This window comes from Vipera berus (genome assembly GCF_964194415.1).
Source record: "Vipera berus genome assembly, chromosome: Z".
Lineage (NCBI taxonomy): Eukaryota > Metazoa > Chordata > Lepidosauria > Squamata > Viperidae > Vipera > Vipera berus.
The window spans coordinates 89,700,400-89,712,907 of NC_138205.1; the positions used below are offsets into that span (position 1 = coordinate 89,700,400).

Sequence of the window (12,508 nt, forward strand, 5' to 3'; positions counted from 1 at the left end):
TAGATGGTAAATACAGAGAAGCAGCTGCACTAATTTTGTCACACTTCTTTCCTTTTGGTGAATCAGACACTTCAGATGATAAATTTTGCATTTTAATTGTATGCTTCAATTTTTGTTTTCTAAAAAAGCTTACTTTACAGTATGATTTTATATTCAGCCAGAACTTACGGGGGGGAAACGTCCTGTAGTTAAGCAGAGACAGAAGCATGAAGGAAGCATATTTATTTATTTATTTATTTATTTATTTATTTGTTTTTATAAACCGCCCTTCTCCCGAGGGACTCGGGGCGGTGTACAGAGTAAGATAGAGTAAGATAGGCAACAAAAGATAGAGTAAGATAGGCAACAAAACGAAACAGTATTGAAAAACTTCTGTGGTTAAATCATTAAATTCTATTGATGAATTTTGCTAAAGACTGGGAAAAAGTACTTAATTTCTCAACTCCGTTACTCTTAATGCAGCTGCTGCTACTTCTTTTTTTAAATTATAGGACAGCTTTGCAATACCTTTAACACTCCTATCACTTCTCAGAAAAGTTAAGTCTTCATCATTCCAGGCTTCTAAACAGAAGCTTTAATTATGAAGGGTTCTCTATTGCAGTCGCTTTGTATTTTTACTTATTTATTTGCTTTTTATCCCACATTTATTAGTTTAAAGGTAAAGCAAGGCAGCAAAGATGCATAATACTCCTTCCTCTTCCTTTTTTTTTAACAACTCTGCAAGATGGGTTGGGCTGAGATAGCCATCTTTCAGAAATGCATGTCTTGGCTTGTAAGCCACCCTGAGTCTTCGGAGAAGGGCGGGATATAAATGGAATTAAAATAAATTAAATAAATAAATAAATAAATAATTGCTGCTTTTGCAGGAATATATCACCTAAACCTGCTGATGCTGTTCCATCACCTTGCCTTATGCTCAAGTCACCATTTCTTCTATCTAAATCCTTTTCTTTCCTCAAAGTATTTTCAAAAATCAGCTCAAATAGTAAAAAAAAACATTCAATTGATGCTACAACAGACTGCACCTACTACTATTTACATAATAATAAGATTCTGTAAATTTATGCATCAATTGTTCCTTTGAAACAACACCAAATTATCTCAGTAAAATACTTGACATGTCATTCTTCTTTTCTTTTAGTAACTAATTAAAGAGAATAACTTACTATAGGAAAAAACTTCAATAAACAAATGTTACCTTTAAAATGGTAATATTCCAGGTAAAACTCTCCACTGCTTTTTGTAGTTTGCTCTCTTTCAATCCTTCCTTTGCTCCTATATTTTGTAAGTTCTCATGGAACTCCATTGCTGGGGAATAAGAAATATTTAAACCTTCTTATTCAACTTTTAATGTTTTTACTATAAGAATTTTTTTTCGCACTAAAAAGGAAACATACTTATTAATTTCCTATCAATCGATGACTTATCCAAAATTAGAAAAATATATTAAACACAGGAATAAAATTAATTTATGCTATTATTGTAAATGTATTAAAAATAATTTGTCTTAAATGTTATATACAAAGGGATCTCAAGCATGTTTTCTTAGTTCAAAAATTAGAGACACTGCAAAAAGAATTCATATTCAGTCAGTTCTTGGTTAGCTACTTCCTCAATCAGTGACCATTTTGCAAAATCATTTTTGGAACATTTACAAAATATCTTGGCCCGAGAAGCCTTGGGTAGTTCTGATCAGTTTTAGGCAGCAGAATGAGTCAGCTGGAGGGTTCTGTTCAATTAAGATCACAGAGCTCAGCTTCTTAATTTTCAGTTAGCATGTTTTAGGGAAGCATTCCACTGCAGAAGAAAGCAGCTCTGGAAGAGATGGTTTGTTTAAGCAATCTCTTTGCCCAGAAGCAACCAGTGACTTCATAGTCACTGGAAGGGATTGCAGTAGGGGTGTCAAACGTGCCGCATCACGTGACACCCCTGGATTACAGTCACTAAATGAGGGTGTATACAGTTCTCTGCAGGAGACTCCCTGTCAGACTGCTTTTAAAGTAAAATTATATTTTATCTTCAATCGCATTTAAGGCATTGCTTCCTTCCATTGAAATTAGTGGCAATTTACTGTTAGCCACAGGGCCCCACATCACTTAACTGGAGACCTTGGCCCCTGTTAACTTCTTAGTCAACTTCAGCACATTTACTTTTCTATCTGTCCGGTGTTAGAAAGAACTATTTTAGAGGCTTGAGAACTAGAAGACAGCTTCAACTATTGAACTTGTATCTGAAATCATAGTCTCTTCACCTGTAGAAAAAATACAAACAATTCTCTGCCGGAGTTCCCCTTCTTAGAACAAGGAAGATGGATTGCTTAATACATACTGAAAAAACGTAACTGAGCTTGGGCTAAAACTGTTTTATTTGTGTAAGCTATGTTGATGGAAGACAGAATTCTAAACCTATTAATTAAATGGCAGCAATAAAGAAATAATACAGTGCATCCAGTTTGCCCCTTTCTCCATTTTTCCATAACAAAGAAGTAAAATGTGATTTGCTTTTATTGTGCTGTATTTTGAGATGCCAATCATGTTGCTTATATTGCTAAAATAAATTGACACAAATCTTAAAAGTTTTTGCTTCTCAAAACAAAATAAATTATACTAAACATGCTTTCAAATTTCAGCACCAGGCTGTGTGCAGTGCTGACTCATATATTTTGTAAGTTGGGAACATCAAGAGGGGAAAAAATAAATAAATCTCCATCTTTTACAATAATACTACAGAGCGGTTTTTTGAATGAAAATCATGTCTTAGCTACAGCTTGGAATCATCCATATCGACCTTAGAAATCTCTTTTTTATCTAGAAAGCATTTAAAAACATGTGTTAAAAATAGTAATACCACCCAATTAAATATAACTTTTGTACACAATAAAATGTATTTTATATAAAAACTACCCATTATTGTCCGATATCATGTATATTCAGAAACAGGCAGCTGGGCACATGTATGCAGGTCACAGATATTTCTAGGGACAGTCTCTACCAAATGATCAGAAAGGGTAGGCAGGGAAATATTTCTGAATTATAAAGAAAAATAACCAGTCCCATTTTAACATTTTATTCTGCTATCAGAATTTATGAATGAAACATGGGTTACTTAGAGCAGAGGTCCCCAACCTTTTGGGCACCAGGGACCGGTTCCATGGAGAAAGGTTTTTCCACAGACCAGAGAATGCGTGGTTTTGTATGCTGCCTGCATCCCACAGATGGGGCTTTGCTTGTTTGTGCGGCCCGGTTGCTGGCATGCCGCGGCCTGGTACTGGTCCATGGAGTAGGGGTTGGGGACCCTTGACTTAGAGGACTCTTGAACGAAAGTAAAAGAACATCAGATTTTACCTCATGGATGCTTATTTCATTGCCCAATCACAAGCAAGTTGTTTAATGTAGTACATCTGTAATTATCTTTACAAAGAAATAATCAATGGTTCTTATGGGCACCACTGGTACAACTTTTGTATCACAAGGAAATTTATTGAGTTCCCCTTGTATTTACGGTGGCAAAATATGCAATGTGCAATAAATCACTACAAAGGTTCTTTCTAGAGAATCTCATGATACTTCTAAAATAAATTCATTCGTTATTTTAATGTGTTTTTATTACAACTCCTGGGCATAATTATTAGGTAAAACTAACCATTTATTAAAAATGGGGAGGATGTCCGAGATAATAAACAATATGAAGAAATGTTTAAGATTCCAGTATATTTTTACTATTTGGTTCAATGGCTCAAACACATCAACCTCTTGATGGCAAAAAGCAAAAATTACACATACCACATTTGAAGAGAACTAGTCTAACATTATTAATAACAATGGCCTACTTAACTTTTTAAGGCTGCTTTCTTGCTGGTTTCATGAAATAAAAATGTTATATTATAGTTAGAACAAGTGTAAATGAAGACTATAAATCACTAATCTGACTTGAAGTTCTAACGTAATTTTTATTCAGCTTTCACTTATTATAATGGCTGAGCTTAGTGGTTTTTTGCAGTTGTTTCCTTACAAACTAGGTAACATCATAGTACAAGAAGGCAGTGGGGTTTGCTCTTATTTTTATAAACCAATGGCTTGCCTTTTCAGTGTTGGGGGGGAGTATTCTTGATGGTTCCTTGATTAGACTGTTTACACTTAGCTTGTGTATCTGCATTGCTAGTTCCTTGATTAGTTGGTCTAGTATTAGTCTTGGTGTTAATCCCTGTTCATACACACACACGTGAATTTGCTAGATGCAGAAAGCAAATGTGCATCTATAAATCACAGCAATAAGGAGGCAGCGCTGATCAGAGAGTAGAGTGCCCACTCTGCACATGATCTACCTGCCGCAAAACTGAAGGAATAAGACATCTGCAAGTAAACCACCAAGTTCAGAGAGCACCAAGGGCCCCACAATTCAATGCTGAGCTACAAATATTTTCTTCTATCAATATAATGTCTACTTAAAGAAGTCTATTACTTTGTCTAGAATTATTTTTCTTTAAACTTACAACTCTCTTATCCTAGTTGCTAATCCTTGAATCCATCCAAGCGTGATGGAACAAAAATGATTCCAATTGATTCTCTTTGCCTATCTATTCATAGAAGTGAATATAATTGCTACATGATAGAAATATTTTTTCTTCCCTAATTTCTGTTCACTGCTGGCTACTTAGGTCTAAGTTCTATGTTAGTGAGGGTGAGACATTTCTGATCCTAAGGAGTAGAACAATAATTCATAATTCCCTTCCAAACAAAATTTAGTATTACTGTCTAATCTAAATACAATATTTTAGCTTCAGATACCAAATAGGATAAAACATCATTAAGAATGCAGCATGAATGTTTAAACAAATCCAAAGTAATCCACATAGCTTGAAACGGATAAAATAGAACATATGTATTTACATAGGAAATGTGAGTATTACAATTTATGATAGTTTTTTACTATGAAGTATTGAAAGTGCTTTTTCATGATGTAACTGGCAAAGACCTAATGTCTTAAATATGACTCAGTTTTTCTATAATTTTGTATAATTACATACATGTTCTCAGCTGTGCCAGAAAAAGTTTGAAAAAAATATTTTTTCATTCTAGGAACACAATATAGGAACATAGATGTCCATACTGATGTCCATACAACAAAATTTAATCAATGATCCAAAGAAAATGCATTTTTCTTGATTAGAAACACTGAAAAACAATGGCCATTTTACCTATTGTTTCATATTAGTGAAATTCTATGTGAGCTACAAAACTGGTAATTTACGCCATTACTCACTATAAAGTTCTGAATGCAAAAATAGCCAAACAAAAGGCTATCCAAATATTAGTGTTATTTCTATTGCCGAAAATCCTGCTAAGCACAAACAGCAAAAATGCCACCATAAGTTACACATAATTTTGCTTTGTTCCAAAGATTGTGTAATTGTACATTACTGTAGAATGAATTACTGTAAATGTGTTGCATATTAAGCTAGGCTCTAAAGTTTTTTCACTTCCTTAAAATTATTTTATTCTGTTTATCAGAAAAGAGGAAAGACAAAAGCAAAAGAAGGTTTAAATGAAATCTAACAAACTTCAAAGTCACACTGCCAAACACTTTTACCTGAATGAACTCTTCATCATTGTTTCTTACACATTAATGACCCAGATTGTTGGGGGCAATAAGCTGACTTTGTAATAATGCCGCTTGGGGGGGGGGGGCAAAAGCCCTAATAAGTAGGCATATACATAGAATGAAGGCTATTGCTAAGCACATTTGATTTGTGCTTAAATTGTAAGCCGCCCTGAGTCTTCGGAGAAGGGCGGGATATAAATGGGATTAAAATTAAAATTAAATTAAATTATTATATATATCCTATTGATGCAATTTCTTAATTGTATATTACAAATCAATATTTCAAAAAATAATTTCTTTTTTCTATAAATTTATCAATAAGTATAATTTAAAGATGAACTACAGGCAGTCTTCTACTTGTGACCACAACTGACCCCAAAATTATTATTACTAAGTGAGACAGTTAAGTGGGTTTTGTCCCATTATATGAACTTTCTTGCCACAGCTGTTCAGTGAATCATTGCAGTTAGTAACACAGTTGTTAAGTGAATCTGGCTTCTCCACTGACTTTGCTTGTCAGAAGGTTGCAAAAGGTGATCACATGACACACACCCCCGGGACACTGCAACCATCATAAATACAACTGTTAGTTGCCACATGGCTAAATTTTGATCATGTGATCATAGTGACGCTGCAAAGGTTGTAAGTGTGAAAAAAGGTCTTAAGTCACTTTTTTCAATGCCATTATAACCTTGAATGGTCACTAAATGAACCATTGTAACCAGTGGTGGGATTCAAATATGTGAACAACCGGTTCTCTGTGTGAATGCCGCTTCTGGAAGTCCATCCTGGAATGGGCAACAAAAAATTAGCTACTGGTTCTGACAAAGTGGTGCAAACTGGCTGAATCGCACCATTGGTTGTAATCTGAGGGCTACCTCTATGACCATATATGACAGCAGATATGGTGGAGAAATGTTGCATAATGTCAAAGGATTGATATAAAAGAATGAATTTGTGTTGTTTCAAGAGTGTCAACATTAAAAAGAATTAACAAAAGAGTGTATTGCTACAATATTCCATACAAATCATACAAACTCAATAGTTGAAAAATTCATCTGCTGAATTTTGGAGCTTATACAAATTCTTTAAGCTGTACGGTTCTTCTGCTTAGTAGAATATATAATATATAATAGAATATATAAACAACCCAGAGTAACCCCAGAGATAGGAGGCAAATAAATTTAATAAAATAAAAATAAATAAAACATGTAGCAGAATAACTGCATGCAATGCAAAATAGTTTCCTTACCTGCTTTTTGGCACTGGACTATTTTTTCATATACAGTATCTGCATTTTCTGTTAGAATCTTTATCATATTAATCATCTGCAAAAAACAAAGTTAGCTTTTGTGAACACTGAAGTCTCCATATAAAAATCAACCATTAACCCATTAAAACCAGCCATCTGCCCTGAGTAGCAACAGATCTCTGGCACTTGTACAGCTAAAGATGCAAAGATTAAACTTTTGGTATATATAATGATACATCATATACCACTGAAACACGACTGCAATTTAAACAGGTTTACATAGATTAGGAAGAGGAGAAAAGGAGTTTTCAAAAAATTTATTCTTTGTAAGTAGCTAATTTTATTTAATTAAATTCTTTAAGCCCCATTTATCTTAAAGCTAAAAATACTGATGTGCAATTTTGTTTAAAACATTCAGATATTTATTCCCATGTCCCCAAAATTCAAAATCCGCATGATTCTATTATAATTAGTACTATTTCTATTATAATTAGTAAGTGTTGTTTTATTTTGCATTATCTACAGTTATATATTTTTTCGGGTGTATCTACTTGTGTAAAACACTAAGTTATGCCACATACATCACTGCTACAGATTCAAGTAAAAAATTCAGGAAGCAACAACAAACAGACACTTTTTAAAAGGTTTTAAAAACATTTAATGAATGAAAGAAAGTAAATATTTAAAGAATCCTATACATAATCAGTTTTAACACAGACCTACTGAACCATCAGAGTTAACAACTAGTTTGTGAAAGTCAGCTTTAAAGATTCATTGTAGTAATCATTAAGTGTTGTGATTCAGGGTCAGCCTGTGGGTTCGGCAGTTGGGTCGGACGACTCAGAGGAGGAGGGGGGTGTTGGAAGACCTTGCTGAGGGGGTTGAAGATCTTGCTGATAGCCCCCAGCCAGGCCCCTCCCACTTGGTCACCACGGAGACCCAGCTGTGTGAGCCTGACAGTGTGGATGAAGATGACCCACAGCTGGCCCTGTTCAAGGACGCCCGACGCAGGAGGCAGTCAATTAGGAGTAAACAGAGGAAGGCAATGGGGCTTCTCGGAAGGAGGCAGAGAGAAGCCACGCCCTGAACTCTATATAAGGGGAATGTGTGGGGAGGGCTGGTTTGCTGAAGGCAACCGCTCGGATAGTTTCTTAAAGCTCCTGTTTCTTGGTTGTGTCTTGTTTGTTTTTGTAGTAATAAATTTGGCAGGCGTAATTCCAGCCTCTTGCCGTTGGTAAAGGGGTTGCCTTTTCTGCAGGGCCGGTAGCAGGCTGGTACAGAACATTAAGTTACCAAAAAGTTACTATCAATATTTTGTACTTCAGATCTGAAAATAAATTACAACTGTATTTTCTAAAATACCCAAAATTGAACTATAACTCTCCACATTTTTCTTTTAAAATATTCTTTGCACATACAGCAGATTATATCTATCACAAAAAAACCCTTTTAGGTTAATGTATTTTTTGATATCAACAACTGGAACTTCAAACCAGGGTTCTAACTGTGCAGGTATAGATTTCTACACATTAAAAAAACAAATCCCACTTAAGAGACTGTTCTTGAGTGGAGAATACCTCTTCACCTGGATTTTAGACGGAAAGGAAGATGAGTTTCTTCTTGCCCAAAACCAAGTTTTCAGTTTTCCCTTAGTTCTAGGAACCAACCATTTTGGAATGTCTGATGCTAGTACAATTCAAAACACTGGAGTAATCAAGAATAACAGATTTTTATCATAAAGTCAGTAAAGGACGTATTTCAATTATCTAACTGAAGAAACAGGATCTCCATGCAACATGATGAACCATGTAGATTGTAGAGCAGACATGTCAAACACAAGGCTCGGGGGCCAGATCCGGCCCGCGAAGTTTCATGTGGCCCGCGAAGCCATCCTGGAAACAGTGAGGGAACGGCCCCCACTGCCTTGGCCCTGGCCCAGAGACCCTCCTTCTGCCAGAGACCCTCAGATCTGTCCCGCTCCTGCCCAGGCCCCCATAGGCACCCTTGATGCAAATGATGTAGAGCTGGCCACGCCCACCCAGTAGGCCATACGCACTCTAGCCACGCCCACCCGGGCCATACCCACCCAGCCCCCTGAGGGCAACCGCAATGCTGATGCGGCCCTCAATGAAATTGAGTTTGACACCACTGTTGTAGAGAGATCAGATGATCAAAATATTAGCAAGAGTAGATACCAAATGCTGGAAATAGCACAGAAAAGAAATAAAATGCCCCTAACACGTCAATTCTATGCTTTCCCAATTTGCTCTTATTTTTTGGATTCAGTTCTCTCTTGGGAGTTTTTGGCATTGAACACTGTAAAATGATGCTTTTTAAAGAACTTCTAGAGTAGACAATGACTACCCAAAACAATACCTTCTCCTCTGAATTCTATCTTTTAGTCCTCTTTGGAAGAGAACAGTGCCTTTAAGGTAACAGTCAGTCTGTAAGCTCTTTAGTCCACTGTCTTTAAGAAAAGTACTGTGCATTAATCTTTCCAGATTAATAGGGCAACAAATGTATGACATGCCATTGTGAAAGATTCCTGTGCAATGGACTTTAATAATTCAAGGATAACTTTTTTTATAATGCTGATTTCTACATGATGGTTCATTTCCCTGCAGTAGTGTACAACATGAATCCATTATTTATATCTAAAAATGTGATAGGTGTTGTACTGCCATAGTTCAAAGATTTCCTGAAACAGATATATTCCTCCTATGAAAAGAACATGCAATTTTGAAAAATTCATAAAATGCTGGCGTGTCAAGATATTCATTTTACAATATTACTTGTAAGTTAATCTGGTAACAAAATATATGCCATTCAAGTGCTGATAGATTAGTAGCTACAATCTAATGTTAAAATTCTTTTGTCTAACATACTTAGTTTTTATTACGCAAGTCCACTTACCTTAGAAAAAGGACCTGAATTCAACTATACTGTTCCTTCTGTAACCAGGCATATGTAGAACACATTTTATTTTAAGATATTCATTTTAATTTTGCCTTGATTTTAATTTTAAATATAAAAAAATAAAAACAATGCCAGTTAATTTTTTTATTACTGAAAGTTACCCTTAATGTTGTACAGATAGAAAAAAATGATCAACCAATAACAAGACATCATAATTGAAAACAAACAAACAAACAAAAAGCTTTCAGCATTATTAACTTCCTTCTTAAGTTATCTCTAACCTACTCTTTATGCCTGGCGTAACCGAGTACTCATGTTTTCAAGAATTTGGAGAATTCTGATTCCAATTTTATACAAACCAATCCTGATTCTGATCGTTTTCCACTTCAATCCATTTGAACTCCCCATCTTTTTCTGTTAAGGATGCCTTACATCAGACATGTCAAACTCACAACGTCATTTGACGTCACGCGATGTATCAGAGCTTTTCTCCCATTGCTGGCAATGGGGTGGGCATGGTTTCCTCGTGACGCGTCCGACCTGCAGGCCAGCAGTTTGACACCCCTGCCTTACATACTACATTGCAAGCAAGGAATAAGGATAAGGTTTGGGAAATTATAGACCAGTCTTTGATTACAGGAAAAATAAATTATTGGGACAGAGGATCACAAAATTAGGTTATTAACAACATTAGAGAATGGTAGAGATATGTATCATGATCCCCACTGATATCAACATGGGCAGACATAGTATGACAAACTGTCTGTCCTACCTGGTTAAATGTTATAAAATTTCTTTTTATCTTAATGGGAAATTTAAATACTGAAAACCAAAACATTGTTTCTAGTATCAGCTTTATTTCCAAGGTGACTCTGGATGGCTATAGCCTAACGCTTTCCTTACCCATATTTTCAGTGGAAAAAAATGATAAACTAGTATGAAGGAGAGCATGATGTGAAACTGACAGTACTGTTGGACTAGCCTGGAAAACAGGTATTTTGTTCACAACAATTACATCTGTCATTTTGAAGGCACATTTTTAATTGTCTGCCACATGACTGGATAATCAAGTGCCTAGAAATAACAGGAGTCAGTAGAAACATCAGAAAATTTGTGCAAAAAATGATGGCACAATGGAAGACACAGTTGCAGGTCAATGGTGAAAGACTGGGAGAGGTTAATATCAAGAGAGGAATATTTCAAGGAGATTCATTATCACCACTACTATTTGTTATTGCACTGTTTCCTCTGTCAACAATACTGAATAACTCAGGACATGGCTATCAAACATCAAAACCATCTGCCACACTATCCCACCTCCTTTACATGGATGATCTGAAGCTGTATGGAAAAACATCATCTGAAATAGAATTGCTGCTGAACACTGTCCGTATATATAGCCAAGATATTGCAATGGAGTTTGGCTTGGACAAATGTGCCACACTTACTCTAAAACAAGGAAAAATAGTGAAAACTGAAGGAATCAAGATGCCCCATGAAAATAACATTAAAAGTCTGGATGAGGAAGATTACTACAAATACTTGGGTATCCTTCAAGCTGACATCAAGCACACTGAAGTCAAGAAAAAGATTAGAGAGGTGAATACATCAAGAGAGTGAAGAAGATCTTAAAGTCCAAACTCAATGGAGGAAATACCGTGAAGGCAATTAACACCTGGGCAATTCCAGTCATTAGATACACAGCTGGAATAGTGCACTGGACTCAAGCACAACTAAAAGCAAAGGATAGGAAGACCAGAAAAGTAATGACAATGAACCATGCCCTTCATCCACGCAGTGACATTGACAGACTCTATCTACCAAGGAAAATAGGTGGACGTGAAATGCTGCAAGTACATCAGATGGTTGAAGAAGAAAAAATGGCTTTGGAAGAATATCTGAAGGACAATGATGAAGATGCACTGAAATTAGTATATCAGGAAGGCTTACTGACTACTGGAGACACCAAACTGGCCTACAAGAAAGACCAAATGAAGAACAGAATAGAGGCATGTGAAGACAAAGCATTACATGGCCAGTACATTAAAAAAATAACTGGGAAAGCATATAATAACAAGACCTGGCAATGGCCAAGAGCAGGAATGTTGAAGAAAGAGACCGAGGGACTAATTCTGGCTGCACAAGACCAAGCCTTAAGGACAAATGCATACAAAGTCAAAATTGAGAAGACAGCAACAATAAGTGCCACCTAGCAAAGAAGCTGAAGAAACAGTGGACCACCTGGTAAGCTGCTGCAAGAAGATTGCACAGACTGACTACAAGCAGCGGCATGACAAATTAGCAACAATGGTGCATTGGAAGATCTGCAAGAAATATCATTTGCCAGTAAGCAAGAACTGGTGAGATCATAAAATAGAGAAAGTCATAGAAAATGATAAAGTTAAACTGCTCTGGGACTTCAGAATTCAAACAGACAAGCACCTGCAACATAACACCCTGGACTTAACAATAGTCAATAAGAAAGACAAAAAAGTCTGGATAGTGGATGTGGCAGTACCTGGAGACAGCAGAATAGAGAAAGAACTGGAGAAGATAACAAAATACAAAGACCTACAAATAGAAATAGAAACACTGTGGCAGAGGCAAGCAAGGGTAGTACCAATAGTAATAGGCGCCTTAGGTGCAATCCCAAAACAATTGGAGCACCACTTGAACACCATTGCCATTGACAAATTCACCATTAGTCAATTGCAAAAGGCGGCCTTACTAAGAACAGCT

The 12,508-nt window shown here is 36.0% G+C and overlaps 1 protein-coding gene across 1 annotated transcript in view; it reads right to left on the reverse strand.

The window, feature by feature from the left end:
• Positions 1-12,508, reverse strand: part of PLCL2 (phospholipase C like 2) — an 88,047-nt gene that overhangs the window by 5,194 nt on the left and 70,345 nt on the right. Inside the window, exons 7-8 of the mRNA XM_081345563.1 lie at positions 6,854-6,929; positions 1,199-1,308 (exon numbers count right to left, since the gene is read on the reverse strand). Coding sequence (XP_081201689.1) covers positions 1,199-1,308; positions 6,854-6,929 — 186 coding nt within the window. The remainder of the gene's footprint in view (positions 1-1,198; positions 1,309-6,853; positions 6,930-12,508) is intronic.